This window comes from Rattus norvegicus, chromosome 10 (genome assembly GCF_021556685.1).
Source record: "Rattus norvegicus strain SHRSP/BbbUtx chromosome 10, alternate assembly SHRSP_T2T, whole genome shotgun sequence".
Taxonomy (NCBI): domain Eukaryota; kingdom Metazoa; phylum Chordata; class Mammalia; order Rodentia; family Muridae; genus Rattus; species Rattus norvegicus.
In genome coordinates, this window is record NC_141543.1 from 33,688,447 (window position 1) to 33,706,346 (window position 17,900).

General features: G+C 43.3%; 1 protein-coding gene across 8 annotated transcripts in view; it reads left to right on the forward strand.

Moving 5' to 3' along the window:
* Atp10b (ATPase phospholipid transporting 10B) overlaps positions 1 to 17,900 on the forward strand; it is a 330,892-nt gene that overhangs the window by 261,881 nt on the left and 51,111 nt on the right. For all 8 annotated transcript variants that reach the window (XM_087571592.1, XM_087571588.1, XM_087571589.1 and 5 more), the window contains 6 exon segments: positions 2,006 to 2,091; positions 6,326 to 6,432; positions 7,884 to 8,015; positions 11,867 to 11,994; positions 12,729 to 12,981; positions 13,723 to 13,961. In XM_087571592.1, the coding sequence (XP_087427718.1) occupies positions 2,006 to 2,091; positions 6,326 to 6,432; positions 7,884 to 8,015; positions 11,867 to 11,994; positions 12,729 to 12,981; positions 13,723 to 13,961 (945 nt within the window).

Genomic DNA, 17,900 nt, shown 5'->3' on the forward strand with positions numbered 1-17,900 from the left:
TTGACTTCTGACCTACTCACATGCAGACATACATATACATCACATGCACACGTGTTGTCTGAAAGAGTATTCCAGATACAGGACCATGAACTCATTTTTGAAATGCAAAAATGTATATGAACATGCATACATGCATATGTATGTGGCTATTTCTAAGCCCTGGAAATGTATTATACATAAACCATGTTGGCTGTGGCTGTCTGTAGTTAACGGGCCTGTCACCCCTTCTTTTACTGTTGTAGGTGTTGTTTTAAGACAATGTCTTGCTTCACCCCTTCTTTTACTGTTGTTTTCATCTTGGCACTGACTCTTCTGCTTCAGTGTTCTGAGAGCGGAAAGGGCTACCATTACCATGAAAAGCCCTTCCTTAGCCCCATATGTTTCTATGTCACCCAGTATGGTAGCCACTAGCCACATGTAGATACTCAAGCTTAGTTTCAATTCAATTACATTTGAAAAACTGCAATTGTCCAAATCAGCATACTTCACACACTCAGTGGCCAAACTGATGGCTTCCATACTGGATGAAACAGACTTAGATTGTCCACCATTGGGCAGCTCTGGACTACACACAAACCCAGAGATGCCAGAGAAACATCAATACCATCACATTGCTTTCTGGTACTTTTTATTCTTTGACAGTGTCATACACTTATACCATGAATATTAATCATATCTACCCATGACTACCTCTCTCCAAGTCATCCTTCGCGTCTTCAACCCAATCTCCCTCCCAATTTCATATCTTTATTTACTGTTATTAATAAGCCCTGAATCCAATTAGTGCTGCCCACGTGTTCATGGCCTGCTCCGTGGGAGGGATTCTAAGCCTATTATTGCGGAGCCTATGGCTGCGGAGATCATAGGCCTTAGATAGGAATCTACAGTTCTTTTTGCTGACTGTCCATCCTAACAAACTGCAACCTACGACATGTTCTTGCACAGCTTGGGTCTCAAAAGCCAGACTATGGATAACAAAGAAATGAAGAAATGACAGAAGAAATGACAGAGACATGTATAGTAGAGCTGGGATCTCAGACGAGGAAGGTGCAGCACCCTAGAAGCTCAGTGTGTTTATTATGCACAACTGATTAAGGCAGTGGATAAAATAAATTGCCTACAGTTAAACAAGTAGGTGGGGTTATTACAAACATATAAGCAATGAGATAGCATTATTGTATAGAGATGAACAAGGAGGTAGGTTTAGCTAATCTTGGTCTGAGGGATCTCTGTAGGGTACCAGTCTTTAAGCCATAAACACGGGAAGGAGACCTATGTGAAGATTTTCTCCATACACTGTCAACATTCACACTCATACCAGAGGAAGATTTTGCTGCTTCCTGTGTCTAAGGCATTGATCTCTTATGTGACTATACCCATGTTAACAACACACATTCATTCAGAAATCATTTGCTCCTTACAGTTCTAAGTTATTTGTTTAAATTCATAGATTTGTGCTGTTCTCAACTACAGTCAGGGAAGGTTCTTTTTACAGTGGGTGGGGGTCAAATGAAACTCATGAGGTCAAAGCAACAAAAACAGTAACTGCATAGCTGAATGGCTATGGGTGGGCTTTCAAGGCCATCCTCCCATGGGAAAGATCTTGAACCTGGTATTGTAGACTTTGTCAAAAGCCTGGGACTATGGAGATCATAGATCCTAGATAGGAATCTACACTTATTTTAAGTGAATGTTCATGCTATCAAGGTTCAGGGAACATCATGGAAGAGGGAGGCAGCAAAACTGCATGAGCCTATGGGCAGGAAGAGAGCTGTGCAATGCTGACTTGTGCTGCATCCACCTACCTTTAGTCTACACCCAACTTTGTGTTCACATCATCTTTGAGGAGGTAACTGTAACCTGACATGCTTGAAGCATCACAGTGTGGCAAAACACGGTGACCGCATTTGTGATGTCCATAGTAGCAATTAGCTTTCTCTGGGAGCCTATGAAGACTAGCTCCCTTTGACGCAACTGCCTCACAAGGTCTTCTTCTCTTTCCCAGGAGGTGCAGTTCCAACCAGAGCACTTCCACAGTACCATCGTGTGTGAGAAGCCGAACAATCATCTCAGCAAGTTTAAAGGGTACATGTAAGTATCCAGGTCCCCTGGGCTGCTAGTAAACATCTCCTCCATATTTCCTTGAGATGACCAGACAATTAAGGGTCCAGATCCTGAGGTTATAGATATTTGACTAGACTAGGGCTTATGTCGTAGTTCTCCCAACAATAAATGGGGTGAGCTGGATCAATTTATTTACCTATGTGTTCCTTGGTTGCTATCTTTGCAGTATAAAATGTATAAAACCTATTTAGCAGCACTTCTCGTCCCTAAAAACCAAATTGTGTAACATATGCAGAACTCAGGTTTGCAAAACTGGGCCAAAAAAAATGCCATTTAATCATAGATGTTTGTGTTCGAATTGTTATTCTTCAGCTTTGGTTAAGCCTCAGAATTTCACACTAATTCTGGCCCACATGAAAAAGTTGATCTATGAGTAAATTCAGTAAGAATCAAAAGCATGGCTATGAGCAAGTGACTAGCCTTGTCCAAGGCCACAGTAGTTCTCCGAATACCATCTTATGTGGTCTTTACAGCCACCAAGGACATAGGGACTATGTTCTCCATGTTTCAGATGGGGAATCTTGTGCTCTCTAGACCTCTGAATTCACCCAGAATTTCACAGCAGGTAGCAAACATCTCGAAAATGATGTGTTTTCAATAGCCCTGCTTCCCACAACAGGTTCACTGTATCCGGAACAGTGTTGCCCCCACACCTCACCAATATGGTTCCAGTCTACTGGGATGCTTTCTTCCCAGACTCATGCTCAGCCCATGTGTGAACTCATGAGGATAAATGTAAGAGAGGGAAAAAAGAATACAGATGCATACAGTACCCTTGAAGCTATTTACCTTTCAAATACACAGTAAGGGTGGATGGAGATATTGAGAGAAATACGGGAGCTGGGGAAGAGTTCTTTGTATACATCTGTCATGGGAAAAGCTACTCATTGTCTCTGGCAAACACAATGCCCATCATGCCTGAGATGCTGGATTTGGTTGCTCCAAGTGATCTGTGCCTTGAACCAATCTCCCTATTATCCTAGAGATCAGCTTCATGCCTTGGTTTTCTCCATGACTCTTTCTCCATCGAACTCACACTATTGCAGGTGTCCTGTCTCATTGTCATTGATTGCAGTCTCAGGCCTGCCTACCCGACCCAGACCTCAGCACTGCCCAGCACCACTCATCTGAAGGCTGCTGCTCCTAAAGAATTGTATTCCCCCTCCCTCTGGGCCTTGAAGAGAAACCTTAAAGTCTAACTAGCCACCCCATGGTCAACACGAAAATTATAAAAGTTTTGACCATCTTGGCCTCTATCCCTACCTATATCAGACAAGTAGACAACTTTTAGGCCCAGCACCCATAAATGAAATGTCTAATAATTCTGTATACCAGAAGCCTTTATGGATTTCCTTAAGTTAGGAATCCCTGGTTATTAGCTAGCCTTAGCTGGAAAATGAACTACTTCTTATGGTCTACTTGAAGATAATGAGCTTAAGATTTTAAATCAGCCATTTAGGCTGGGTGGGGTAGTTTAATAGAGTCTTTATCTACACAATCCTGAGTTCAGTCCCCATAACCATATAAATTGGAGATAGTAGCATGTACATGTAATTCCAGCACTTAGAAGTTGGAGGTAGAAGGATCAAAAGTACAATGTCATCCTCAACTATATAACAAATTCAAGGCCAGTCTTGGTGTATATGACACCTTGTCTCCAAAGAATAATTGATTAAACAAATGAATTTCCATAGGACCACAGTTCTCAGTCTGTGAACTTAATCAGGAGTCTTTGGCAATGTCTGGAGGCAGTATTGGTTGTCATGCTGGAGAGCTATAGCACTGGTCTTTTGTAGAAAGAGGCCAGGGTGCTACCCAATACCCTACAATATAAGACAAATCCCACAAGAAGAAAATGGCCTGCCCGAGTGTTAATTCAAGGATATAGATGCTGCAAGTTGACCATGAACATCTCTGTTCACAAAAAGTCTCAATGGCAAAACAGCCATGAGACAGCTAAACATTTTTCCCATCTATTAAAAAGTGGACACTATGAGAGAGAAAAGATGACTATCCCTGTGCTACTACATCAGGCTGTCACAAACTACAAGCTGCAAACAGTCTGTCACCTGCAGTCCAGAATCCCAAGATGTCAGTATATTAGGTGTTTAGTCCTTGGAAAAATTCTCAGCCTCTATAAGCTTTAGCTTTTATAAAACGAACCTGCTATCCTTACTGAACCACACAAAATCATGTAAGTGAATAGAGTTTATAATTGGAATAAGGAATTGTTAGCATTTAAAAAGTTATTGAAGTTGAACACAGTGGCACATGCCTGTAATTTCAGTCAGTGTGAGGTTAAGGAAAGATGATCACAGCTCAAAGCCAGTTTGAGCTCTATAATAAAACTATATCAAAAAAGACTAGCTTTATCAATTATACATCTGACAGAGGATCAGTCAACCCTCCTCAGAGAAGTTTCTTCTTGCAGTAGAAGGTAATTAACACAGAGACCTATAACTAGACGATGCAGAGAGAGAGACTGTGGAGAACTCAGGCTTAAATGAGATGTCTTTATCAAACCTCAAGGCTCAGGGATCTATGTGGAAGGAAGGGCAGAAAGATTTTAAGAGGCAGGGCTAGGGATAACTCAAAAGAAAAAGCATCTTCCGCATACAGTGAACCTGATCCACATATGGATTCATGGAAATGCTGACAGCATGCACAAGACCTACAACAAGTTCAAAAATCCCAACATGGAGAGGCGGAAGTGGACTCAAAAGTCCCACCCACAAACAGGAAGCTGTTTGTAATTGATACCCACTGAGAGTTTTCTTCAGCTGAGTGACACTGAGCTTATCAACTACACTTCAGGACAAGCCCTGTGCTCAGGAGTAGTTAGCCAAGACAAAATGGAGTCCATGCTTTTAGTGTTCTTTTTGTTCTGGTATTTTGTCTTTGTTACTTGTTTTGATTTCTTTCTTTTTTTGCTTTTGTTTTGTTTTTGTTTCTTCGACAGAGATAGAGAAAGTGCATGAAGGTACGTGGAGAGGGTGCTGGAGAGGCTTTGGAAGCAGTTTGGGAAGGGAAAAGAATTTAATCAAAATACACTGTATGAAAAAAAGACTTAACACAACAAATAAAAAGACAATCATTTGATCGATCAATGGGCATATGCTGCCTATGAGTCCTGCATGAAAGAGCAAGCTATTTTACAATCAAAGACATAGTGTGTCACATATGAGAGCTATGAACTCGCCTCCATTTTGTTTTCTCTAAAGTGGATATGATGGCAGGTCCTGGCTTATAAACTGCCTTCCGCTTAACAGAGAGGAGTAGTCACCGCTGCACATAGGAAAATGGAGTGTTGGTAAACCACAGGGAGAAGGGATTCAGTGTAAAGATTGCTGCTCTCCTGTCCCCTCAGCGACTCTAGCACGTTACCTTTAAACCTGGTGAAATCCCAGGGGAAAGGAGTCAGGTTAGAAGGCCAGGCCGAAGGTCATAAATGGACGGAGTCACTAAGCCTCAGAGCTTCCTAACATGGAGTGAGGAGCCAAAATACTTCCTGAGGCTGGAGGAAGAGAGGTGCTTTGCTTCCTCTTTAAGGCTCTGCCTCCTGTAGTTAGACAAAGGATCAAAATGGCCTCCTAGGAGTCCTGTGTACTTTATGAGGGGCTGAGTAATGGAAGGAATATATATAACAAGAGAGACCCAGTGAGGGAGGGGGCTCAGATGGGCAAGAGCTGTAACCCACCCCCTCTAACTTTATTTTACTTCCTACTTCTGTGTCATGATATAAAAGGCAGGATGATCTGGCATCCTCTACAAACCAGGATGCTCAGCCAGTATGCTTCCAGTCCCCAGCATTAGACTTGGTGGGGTGGGGTGGCGAACACAGTCCAAGGGAGACACAGCACCAGCCCTCCCTAGTACAGAAACCCATTCCCTGCATTGTATCCCTGCAACCAATTTGAAGATAGGAATTAAGATCTGGATTTTTTTTTCTCAGCACAGTTCTGCCTTTAATGTGAGTAAATTAGGGATTCCTTGAAAGGAAAAGTTCTCTCTGATGTCCAACCTTACCCAGTCTCCCGGAAACAATGGTGAGATTCACCTTGACAGAGTTGGGATTCCCAAGAGCAGCCATAGTTCCTGGATGGGGAATATGGATTGCAGCATCTAGTTCCATTATACTGACCAGAAACCACATAAGGAAACTAGCAGGAAATGCGCTCTAATCTTCTCTCCTCATTCCCAGGGAGCATCCTGATGAGACCAGGACTGGCTTTGGCAGTGAGAGTCTTCTGCTCCGAGGCTGCACCATCCGAAACACCGAGGTGGCAGCAGGCATTGTCATCTATGCAGGTCATTTTCTCTACATTCTTTCTTTTTCCCAACCTGTCTTCCCTCTCCAGCCTCTCCTCTAAATTCATCTTCAGACAATGGCAACTCACAGGAGTTCCCAGGGCTTTCCATTTCTCAGTTAAGCTTGCTGAGGCCGGGAGCCACAGGAGCTTACTTAGTCCACAGGAGGCACAATGAAATTCCAGTCAATGCCATGTATTCCACCAGACAGGGAGATGGACTCAGGTCATCACCCCAATGGTGACTTGGGGACCTAAGCATGGGCAGGTCTTCAGAATAACTCCACAAATGGATAGCTTCTCCTGTCATATCACAGTTTTCCTATATGTAGAAGAGGAAGAGCATTTGTATCTCCTTTATAGACTCCTGAGATTCAAATGCCTTATCCCATGCAAGTCACCTAGTGCTGTATCTAGTGAAGGGAAGGCTTGCTAAACTCCAGTTACTGGTGGGCTTTTTTTCAGTTATGATTATAATGTTGTCTTTATTCACTGTTTGGTTATTCACTGGACATGGAGACATTTTCATCACTCTACATTATTATACTACACTAACACTGTGATTCCAGTGTTTAGTTGTCCTTTCCCATTGGACAAGTTCCTTCTAACCTGATCCTCAGTTTCCCCAGCTAGAAAAGAAATAACTAGGAAAACTGACAGTCTTCCAAGTCTGGCAATTTTTTTTCTTTGAGTAAGATGTTATGTGGACGTGTAGCTGGTGAACACTAGGTTGGCAGATTTTGGCTCTACTGCTATTCTGCATGAAGCATCAGCACCTTAGACACAAAGAAACAAACAGGGAAACTACTGGCCCTAAGCTCCTGCAGACGCATTTCTTCCCACCTAAATCTCTCTTCTCTAACTTTTCTTTCACTCTCTCCAAGAAGCTCCTGCTGATCACTCATCTAACTACCATCTTGTGTCTGCCTTAGCCCTTTGGTTACTGTTATTATTGATCTCAGGGGACATATTAAGAGCTACACTGATCTTATTTGTTTGTCTCCACCAGACCAGGAGCCACTGTTTATCATCATATACTACCACGAGCCTAAAAGAACAGGGAGATCATGCTCTATGCAAATTAGGAAAGGACCCCTTTCTCCAGACAGCATTGTCATAGTAACCACTCCAATGCACAGTACCTAAAAAAATAAGGGGTTCCTTTTAAAGTGATGTAATGTGCATCCCATGACATAGGGGGTCTGGTGCTGTCCACCACAGTGCCTGGCATGTAGGTGATGCTCAACAGCTGATCTTGCTGACTGACTACGAGTCCTGCTGACTGACTGTAAAGTCTACTGACTGACTGAATGAAGCCTGCTGACTATCTGAGGCCTCTGCTACCTGTTCTGAGCAGACTCCCTGAAGCAGAATAGGTGTAGCATAGCAAATGCTTTTATCAGAAACACCTGTATGAGCCAAGAAACTGATTTTCCCAATTTTCTCTCAAAGGTCATGAGACAAAAGCCATGCTGAACAACAGTGGCCCACGCTACAAACGCAGCAAAATTGAGCGGCGCATCAACACAGATATCTTCTTCTGCATCGGCCTCCTCTTCCTCATGTGCCTCATTGGAGCTGTAGGTATGGGATGTTCTGCGAAACACAACACAGACATCTGTTACTTTGGGCAAGTCGCTACAATTCTGAGCTTTAATTTGCTGAAAGAAAAATCAAGTCTGTACTCCCTACTTTAGTGGGGGACTATGAAAATCCCCTGAAAGTGCATGTGTTCTTAAATGTTAGCAATGCTGTCAATCACCGATAGGTTAAAAATATCTCCCAGAACCAAGTATTCTCTGATCATGGAAGGATAGTGAGATGAGTGATTCACAGGATTGACCCTTGGAGAGCCCACAAACTGCCTAGAAGGCATCAAACAAGAATGTACTCAAGATCTCAGCCTGCCCTTCTAAATAAGGGACCTCACCAGGTACCTTCACATTAGTTGCCTGCTGTTGCCCTGAAATTACCACAAACTGAGAGGTTCAAAACAACCAAAATTCTTTTTGCAGAATTCTGCCCTAAACATCAGAAGTCCAACTCTATTAGGTTAAGATCATGATTTCTGCAAATCCGATTCCTTCTGAAGAAACAGAAGGAGGAATCCACTCCTGTCTTTGTGGGTTTCTAGAGGCTTTTTGTGTGTCTCTGTTTATTAGGATGACATCATCTTCCAGTCTCTGCTCACATCTCCCCAGGCTTGTCGGTATTATCTCCCTTTATAAACAAATTTGTAATTACATTCTTGAACCCACCAGGAGAATCCAGGCTACCTGTCATTTCAAATTTCATGAGTTAATCACGTCACAAATTCCTTTTCAGCTCATAAAAGAGCCTCTTTCCAGGGCCCACCAGTTAGAATGTATCTTAGCAGGAATGCAGCGTTATTTTGCCTCTCATGGGCACTGTGGAAACACCAGTGAGAGTAGTCTTTCCTGGAGAGGCACCTGCTCTAACTGATTTGTAAATGGGGTAGATGTTTGTTACAGGAGATAAGTGGCAGACAAAGTTCAAGAGCACAATGTGGCAGGGAACTCTGGGGAGAGAAAGACTACTTAGCCACATGGGCAGCAGAGGAGGGCACAGATGTGGGAAGGAGAATGACTGTGGACAGACAGCAGTTGCCCATCTAGTGCATAAAAGCAAGACAAGGCTTCAGAAGGCACAGAGGGAATGAGCTAGAGCCATTTAAGTTGATCTTCAAAGTGGAGACAAAAAAGGGTCCTTCATGGAGCTCTTCACAGTCATCTTAAATCTATGACTGTTTCACAGAATGCTCATGGAGACCCCACCATCAATCAGGAAGATCAAGAGGAAAAACTCATGAGCTCATACACACCTGATGTCCCTGACCTAAAAAAACAGAAAGGATGTTTGCTGCCAGCCTTATTCTGAAATCATAACCGTCACCATGTTTAAAAAAGAAGCTGTCTAAAAGACAGAGAGAGAGACAGAGAGACAGAGAGAGAGACAGAGAGAGAGAGAGACAGACAGACAGACAGAGAGAGAGACAGACACACACAGAGAGAGAGAGAGAGAGAGAGAGAGACAGAGACAGAGAGAGAGAGAGAGAGAGAGAGAGAGAGAGAGAGAGAGAGAGAGAGAAGACAGATCTAGCGTGTCAGTACAGTGAGGTGGTGGAGTTTGTCTCAAGGTGCCCATGAGTGTTTATTTAATGTATGTCCCATGTGAGTCTAACAGCTGTGCCTGAGTAGGTGGCACACAGCAGGAAAGGTAGCAGAAGAAGACAGAGGAAACCATAACAGGGACATAACTCCTACCCACGATCATACGGCCATAGGAACTATGTCTCCAGATTGAGTGGATTTTTCAGGCACAGTAGAACTGAAAGGACATTTGAAATCACTATGTCTCCAGGAGAAAAAAAAAAAAAAGTTCATGATCACATGGCCATGCAGATATAAAGCACAGCCACCCAGAATCAGCTTTGCTGGGTCTCCAAAATGATAAAGAGAGAATATCAATGGAGAAAGGAGGAAAATCCTCTATTGCAAATAGCATCTTTTATGAAACAGGACTCTTGGCTGCCTCATGAAAGCTTAGCGCATGAAGAGGAGAAAGTTCTCCCGTGCACCTGTCATTTCATGGTTCCTTACCAAGGGTTCCCCTTGTCTTTATAACAAGGTATGACTGCCTGCTTTTCCCATAACACCCTCCTACACACACACACACACACACACACACACACACACACACACACACACACACACACACACTTGCCGAGGTTCTAAGACCCCTAAGGCCTCCTGTTTCACTTTCTAGCTACTCTGACTTCCTCTGATTTCTCATCTTACTGCAGCGGCCCCTCCTCTGTGTATGCCTGTGCTCTATACTATCACCGTGAAATTATAGCATATCTGTAATTCCCCTGCCTTCCCAAGTGACTATGAAGAATTTGGCCCAGCTTCAGCAGGGGGGTATGGACAGCTGCTTTGGGCAGGATGACATATTCTCTCTGTGAGCTCTACTCTACAATTCATGCCCTGAAGCCAAGAGCATTTGGTTTAGTAAAGATTTATTCCACATCACAGTCCATCATTAAGGGAAGTCAGGGCAGAAACCTAGAGGCAGGAACTGAAGCAGAAGTCATGGTGGAGTGCTACTTACTGCCTTCTTCCTCATGGCTTGCTCAGCCTTATTTCTTATACCACACAGGACTACCTGCCCATGGATAGTATCACCTCATTGAGCTGACACCTCCTACATCAATCATCAGTCAAGAAAATGAACCACAGATTTGTCCATAAATCAATCTAGTAGGGAAATTTTCTCAGTTGAGGTTTCCTCTTCCTTGTATTAAAGCTAACAGAAAACTTGCCGGCATAGAACTTTACACAATGGGTAATTCCAGTTTCACAATACCCCTATAGGATAGCTATTACTAATTACCATTCAAGGACATTCAAGTTCAGATAGATCTGTAGCAGGTGCTGAATGCAGCTCATCTTATATAATCGTGTGATAATGGGTGTTGTCAGTCCTTTAGCAAATAAGGAAACGAAGAGTTCAAAGGGCATAATATGTGAGTTCTGTGGACTCTCACAGCATTCTGTGTTCTGGCACACATACCCTCACGGACCTTCAGGGTCATGGTCCTTTGCTTAGTGGGAATTATTAAGATCAAAAACCAGGACTGATGCAATTAATGATTGTTGGATATAGGAGGAAAGATTGGGAAGAATTGGGTGGTGGGGTAGATGCCTGGATAAAGGGATGGGTAGATAGGAGAAGGAAAACGGGAGGGCAGATGCATCAAGATTGCCCAACCACACACTTCTTACAGCATGACTGAAAACTATGTGTTACATTAAAATATAGGTAATCTTCATGCTAATCTTACCCAGTAAAAACAAAAATTAGTGGCCCTCACTCCATCAAGGGACTAAGAGTAAAGAATGGGATACAGGAGGGATCACTGTCAACTATAGAAAAAGAGGGAGAGGAGGAGACAGCATTGTGACATGTGGAATAAGAATGGGCTCTTCGGGGGGCTCTCCCAAACGCTATTGCCAAGTCATGGGATGTGTTCCTCTAGCTGGACTGCCTTGTCTTCCTCAGTGAGAGAGGATGTGCCTAGGCTCGCACACAGACTTGATGCACCAGAGTAGAGGGATACCTAGAGCCCCCTACCTGCTCAGAAGAGAAGGGGAGGGAGAAGGATGGAAGGATTGTGGAAGGATTGTGAACAAGAGGGGGGCAGTGAGCAAGATGTAAAATGAATAAGTAGAAAAAATAAATAAAAATAAATTTTAAAATTGAAATAATAATAATAATAATAATAATAATAATAATAATAATAAAAGAATTGTCTCTTCAAGTACCCACCCATGTCCAGGGACAGGCCATAGGTACATGACAACTTAAGGACTAAGTAGAGATTGTGTCTCATTCCTAGTTTTGTTTCTTCTCAGGCCACAGTCTCTGGAATGGTACCTTTAAAGAGCATCCTCCCTTCGATGTGCCAGATGCCGATGGGAACTTCCTTTCTCCTGCCCTTGGAGGCTTCTATATGTTCCTCACAATGATCATACTACTCCAGGTAGGAGCTCTCGAATGTCTAACGCTTTAAAGAAAAATAAGTGCTAGCCTCAGAAAGAAGTAACAAGGACAAGATGGGAAGATCGTTACCCCTTTCTGATGTACTATCAAGTATTCACATTAAAGGTGATGTCAGGACAGCCCCTCAGATAGCTGTAAGAGAAGATTGAAAGAGTGAAAAAGGTTTAAAGAGTGAGACTGCAACATGTTTGCATCCCTTTGCCAGACACGGAACAGGAAAAACACTAAAACCCATGACCAAAGGAAGATTAAATAGCACAGGGAGTTACCAAAGACCCTCCAGCCCTAAGAGTAGGAGATAGAAAAAAATCAGAAGTTAGAAGTTAATCTCTCAGGCATTGGAACATAATCAGCGAAAGCCTGAAGACTCACAGTGGTGCTCGTGGCTCTCCATAGATCCATAGAGATCTGAGGCTCTCAGAGGTCTCTCAAAGGTAGTGCTAGAAGTCCTATACTCCATCATACTGTGGTGAGCAACCAATGACAAGTGCCTGCCTCATCCAAGCCACCAAGTGCAGAAGAGGCGTGTCTCCTCTCCATATGCCCTGAGAGTTCCGAGAGATGCTAGAAGTCTCTGACTTATAATTTCTCAGGAAAAGTCATGCTGTGGGCTGTCCTTACCTTTCTTTCAAATGCCTTTGCTAACCACTAGTGAGGCTCTGGGAGCAGGATTCAAGGTGGTTTATGACACAGTGTAAATCCATCTCCCCTCAGGTGTTGATCCCGATCTCCTTGTATGTGTCCATTGAGCTGGTAAAGCTTGGGCAAGTGTTCCTCCTTCACAACGACCTTGACCTATATGATGAAGAAACTGATTTGTCCATTCAATGTCGAGCCCTAAACATTACAGAGGACCTGGGACAGATCCAGTACATCTTCTCTGACAAGACAGGAACCCTGACAGAAAACAAGATGGTGTTCCGCCGTTGTACCATTGTGGGCAATGAATATTGTCACCAAGAAAATGGTATGAGGGTCCATAAGTGAACAGGGGGACAAGGACACTATCCTGATCCCATCTCCCCAACACACACTCACACAGAGGTTCTTGTAGCATTCTGGCAAGTTACTTTACCCTTCCATATAGCAAAGGATGTTTACATCAAGGATGGGCTAAGATTGAATGTCTCCCAATGTGTATCAGTCATGAAGCCAGGCTGAGAAATTTCTTCTGTGACATTACCTGGTATGTCAGAACAGATCTAGATATAGACACAGGGCCAATTTTGGCATATTTAGAAAATGTTGTCCTTTTTAGCAGATGTCTTAGATTTTACCAAGTCAGTGTTTTGTTTTAGAATGTGAACCAGGCTGAACTGTTACATGCCTGAAAGTAACCTATAGAACTGAAGTAGTACACACAACACACACACACACACACACACACACACACACACACACACATCTCTACCCCCTTTGCTATGGTGATCATTCACCATTTACATGGGACCTTCTTATTTCTTTTTAATAATATAACAGCTACTGCTACAGGCCCCCAGCTCGCTAATCACTGTCACATATTAGGTTACTAAATCTTCAAAATGAGCCTAAGTTGGAGTCGAAGAGCAAGGTCACATAACTTTCTCCATTCTCAACAGCTCAGATAGAGTTTTCCATAGAACTTTCCTGTACTCTACCCCAACCCCTGAAGTCTAGCATCCCCCAGACACAGCTCAACCAGAATGTAACAAAGATTCCTTTTTCACAGCCAAGCGACTGGAGATGCCAAAGGAGCTGGACTCAGATGGTGAGGAGTGGACCCAATACCAATGTCTGTCCTTCCCACCTAGATGGACCCAGGGCCCAGCAACAATCAGAAGCCAAGGAGGTGCCCAGCCTCTAAGGAGATGCCACAGTGCCCGGGTTCCTATCCAGAGCCACTCCCGACAAAGATCCGTGGGGCGCTGGGAAACCTCGCAACCTCCTGTGGCCTTCAGTAGCTCAATAGTAAGTACCTGCCTGTGTTCACTGAATCACAAATTATGTCAGGAAAATACCAGAAGCTTCTAGGATATAGAAGAGCCTCCATAAACCCTGATCAGTCCAAGGTCAAGAGCAGAGCTTAGTTGGAAGAACGATCTCCGAGCATGAGTGAGGAGACCTGGGTTCCACCCCGGTTCCTCATGAACCAAGAGCACACCTATAATCCCAGCGCGTGCTGCTCAGTCAGGTTGAGGCCAGCCTGGACTACATGAAACCGTGTACTTCATAAAAAAAAAAAAAAAACATTTAAAGTGTGAAGACCTCTCAATGTGGCCCCTCTCAGTTCCATGTGGTGTTCACATAGTGTTCTGTCAGCATACATTTGTTATTTCCAAATGATGTATATTTCAAATGTCCTGCATTTGAAAATTTGGAGGTCCTTTTGCCTTAAGTATTAGTTTCTTCACTTCTGGAAATGGAACTAGGAACATCCCCTATACTAACCCAGGGTTGCTTCGTGGCAATAATTAGGTTGCGTTAAGGCATGCGTCCCACATAGACTGGCACACTCCGCAGTGCCCAGAACTCCCCCCTCCTCCATTTTTCAGTGCCAGGGCTGAAAGCTGGCAGCCTCCTCATTATGCATGCTTCTCCAATTATAGAGCTAAAAGAAAGAATAAATATTTGTTATGTCTGTACTTCCATAAACTAGCAAGACAAAAGGTTTAAGTCTTTTAAGCTTTGTGTACTTGAAGAAAGGCGAGAGAAAATATTTTAGCAGCAATCAAAGAGGAATTTTAAAAAGCTGGGAAATGAATATCTATATTCAAATTGTCCAGTTGCTTCCTTCCCTTAGATTAGTCCCACGGTTCTGATGGGAAAACTCAACTTTGTTCTGACTTTTGTCTTTTCATTTCTGATCCCTTCAAAGTTACTGCTGGGCATCCAGTAGCAAATGAAGGCTCTGAATTCAGTCCTGCCCAGCAGTCCCTGGAGGTCAAGGCCCGAGCTGGGGCCTTCCTGACTCCTGTTCCACTCCTTGCTCTGAACATTCTCAAAAACAGAGCACCACAAATCCTAGAAAATGCCACAGTGTGGACATGGAGAGAAGGCTAAGCAGTCAAGCATTCTTGCTGCCTGTACTGAGAACCAGAGTTCTGTTCCCAGCACCCGCTTCTTTAATTCTACACCTCTGAATGAAATGCTCTTCTAAATTTTTAGATAATATTTTTTTCAGTTACTTAAATGAAGTCTCATTGGACCTAGTCTATATGTCTTTGACACTTCACAGTTTTAGGTATGGCAGTCATCTTATGTGTCTAATAATGAATGTCCCCAACCCCAAGGACACGACACGAGGTGGGAGATTTGGAAACATTCTGACAGCAGTGATAAAAAAAACAAAAACAAAACAAAACAAAAAACAAAAAAAAACACCTCTTCTAGTCAGTTTGATGGAGGGCCTGTAACTGATGGCAATGGGTGAGATGTTCTGACCACAAACTGTCTCCAGAACGTAGACTATACTCAGGGTTCTGTACTGACTTGCAGTTTCAGAAGCAAGTTCTACATTCATTCCAGAGCAATAAGGAAAATGGATAATGAATTATGACTCACTGCCTATGGCATGGATAGATAGAGACAGTGGTGTGTTCTCTTTATGTATGGCCAAGAATCTGGCATTAGTAAAACATCATCTTTGGGTTTGTTCAGGAAGAGGCTGGACTATAGATCTGAAAATGTAGGTTTATAGCTATGCTGTTGGCTTATTAATACATAATATGATTAATCTATTTTATCCCTTTTTTAATCACCTGAAAACACATAAAATTCTTACTAGGATGTTCCTGATATCAAATAAGACAATGTTTGTGCTGACCAAAAAAAATTCTGTCCAGTTACAAATCAAGTCCATCTGGGTCCTCAGCCTCAGGTCTCCTTCTCAACTCTATTGTGAATAAGGGAACTTAACACTCAGCAAATAGAGTGAACTAGAAACATAGCCACCCCTTCATTAAATTATGGGCAATTCCAATTCATCACATTTCTAGGAAGATAGACATTAGTATACATTTGAAGTGGCCTTTGTAAAGAAGAGGTCTTATTCAATGTCATGTATAAAAATGTATGTTGTTATGAAATATTGCTCTTACTCCCCTGAGATTCTGATACATGTTGTCTATGGATATGAACATTATAATTTCCATTTCTAGTGATTCTAGCGACAGGCAAGACTGAGGTTCTCTCCAGACCATTGGCATCCCGACTAAAACTGTACTCACATGGCTCAGATAAGCACTTGAAACCTTGGCTGAGAGGGGAGACTTGTGCTGTCTCCAAAGATGCTCAGAGGAGTGATGGCTCTGTGGTTAAGAGTACTTACTGCCCTTGTAGAGGACCCATGTTCAGTTCCCAGTATCCATATGATGACTTGCAACCCTCTGTGACTCCTGCTCAATGCCCTCTGGCCTCTGTGGGCAGAACACAAACATGGTATAGATACATACATGCAGGCAAAACACTTATACACCTAAAGTACTGGCTCTGATTCTCTGCTGGCTGCTGTCAGGTTCTAAACAAGGGCAGTGCAGACTTGGTGTCAGCCCCAGGTAGTTCTCCAGAGCTCTGTCTCCATCTACTTGTGGCAGGTTTACCTAGCTTGCACCCTCCCCACCTGTCTTGGTGCTTTCTTCCATCTACCCATTCAGCATCCAGCCTGGCATAAGCACCTCTCCTGACCACCCCATCTCTACCTTCCCTTTGGAACTGAGTCAGAGCTTGCCTCAGAAACTCCCAAGGTACCAGGAGTTGTCAGCAGTCTATAGGCTTCTCAAGAGACCAGCTATTGGTCTCCCTGGCCCTTGAATCCAAACCAAAAATAAAACAAGAATCGACAGTAGCAAGCAACAAACAAAGGGGTTTGCTTTTTCTCTTTAGCTACTAAAGAAAACAAAGAAGCATCCATAATGATCTCCTATTCAGCTGCTATACACCTGTGGTTTTAAGGTGGGTAATATACTTATGAAATTGGCACATCCCCAGCCAATGTTCAACAGCACTAGCAGATGGAAAGTAAAATGCCTTTTGCCCTGGTCTGCAAGCAGCCAAGATTCAAGCAGAGCCCTTGATTTCAAGAACCACTTGTACAACGTTTCACACACACACACACACACACACACACACACACACACACACATCCTCAACCCAGAGAACATCATCTCAACCATGGGGTGGAGCTGTACTGGGCCCCTCCAGTCTCCTCCAGCACTACCCTCTATGAACATGTCCCCTACCCTGACATCTCTAGAAGGAAATCAGTAGACACTATTAGAAGGAGTGCCTAGCATCTTTCCTAGCAATTCCTCTGTGCAACACTCCCAGACTCCTGCAGACTGGCAGGGCAGCCAGCATATGCCTGCTGCCCCTGTGAAGTTAGATAAGAGTCCTGATTAAATCAGGTAGGCACATATATCTTTCTGCAAGTAATGTGACCACACGGGGCAGGACTGTCCTTAGTCTCCAGGGCCCCAAATGGAAGAAGGGCAAAAACTATCAGAAAATACCTTGTTGGGTAGCCACAGTGAATTTTCCGTATACCTACCTATACTTAACAATCTTGTGTGTGATCTGGGTGAATGTTTATGTTTTCCTGGTTTTTTCATCCAAACCAAATATCATTAAGACCGCAACCTTAGTAAAAAAAAAAAAAAAGTCACTATCTTGAAAAATAATTCAACCTTCAGTTTCCCCAGCAACCAGAAAGTCCTAGTTCCGTGCTATTAATACCAACACACAGCTAGGAACAGAAAGGGGATCAAAGGCCACATGGCACTGTATTCCATCCCCCTCCACCACAGACAAACATCTTCACAGTGGCCTATACAGCCTTTCCAGAGGAGCCTTCCTACACAGAAGCCTCTATAGAGCATAGACACCTACACCTACACACACACACACACACAC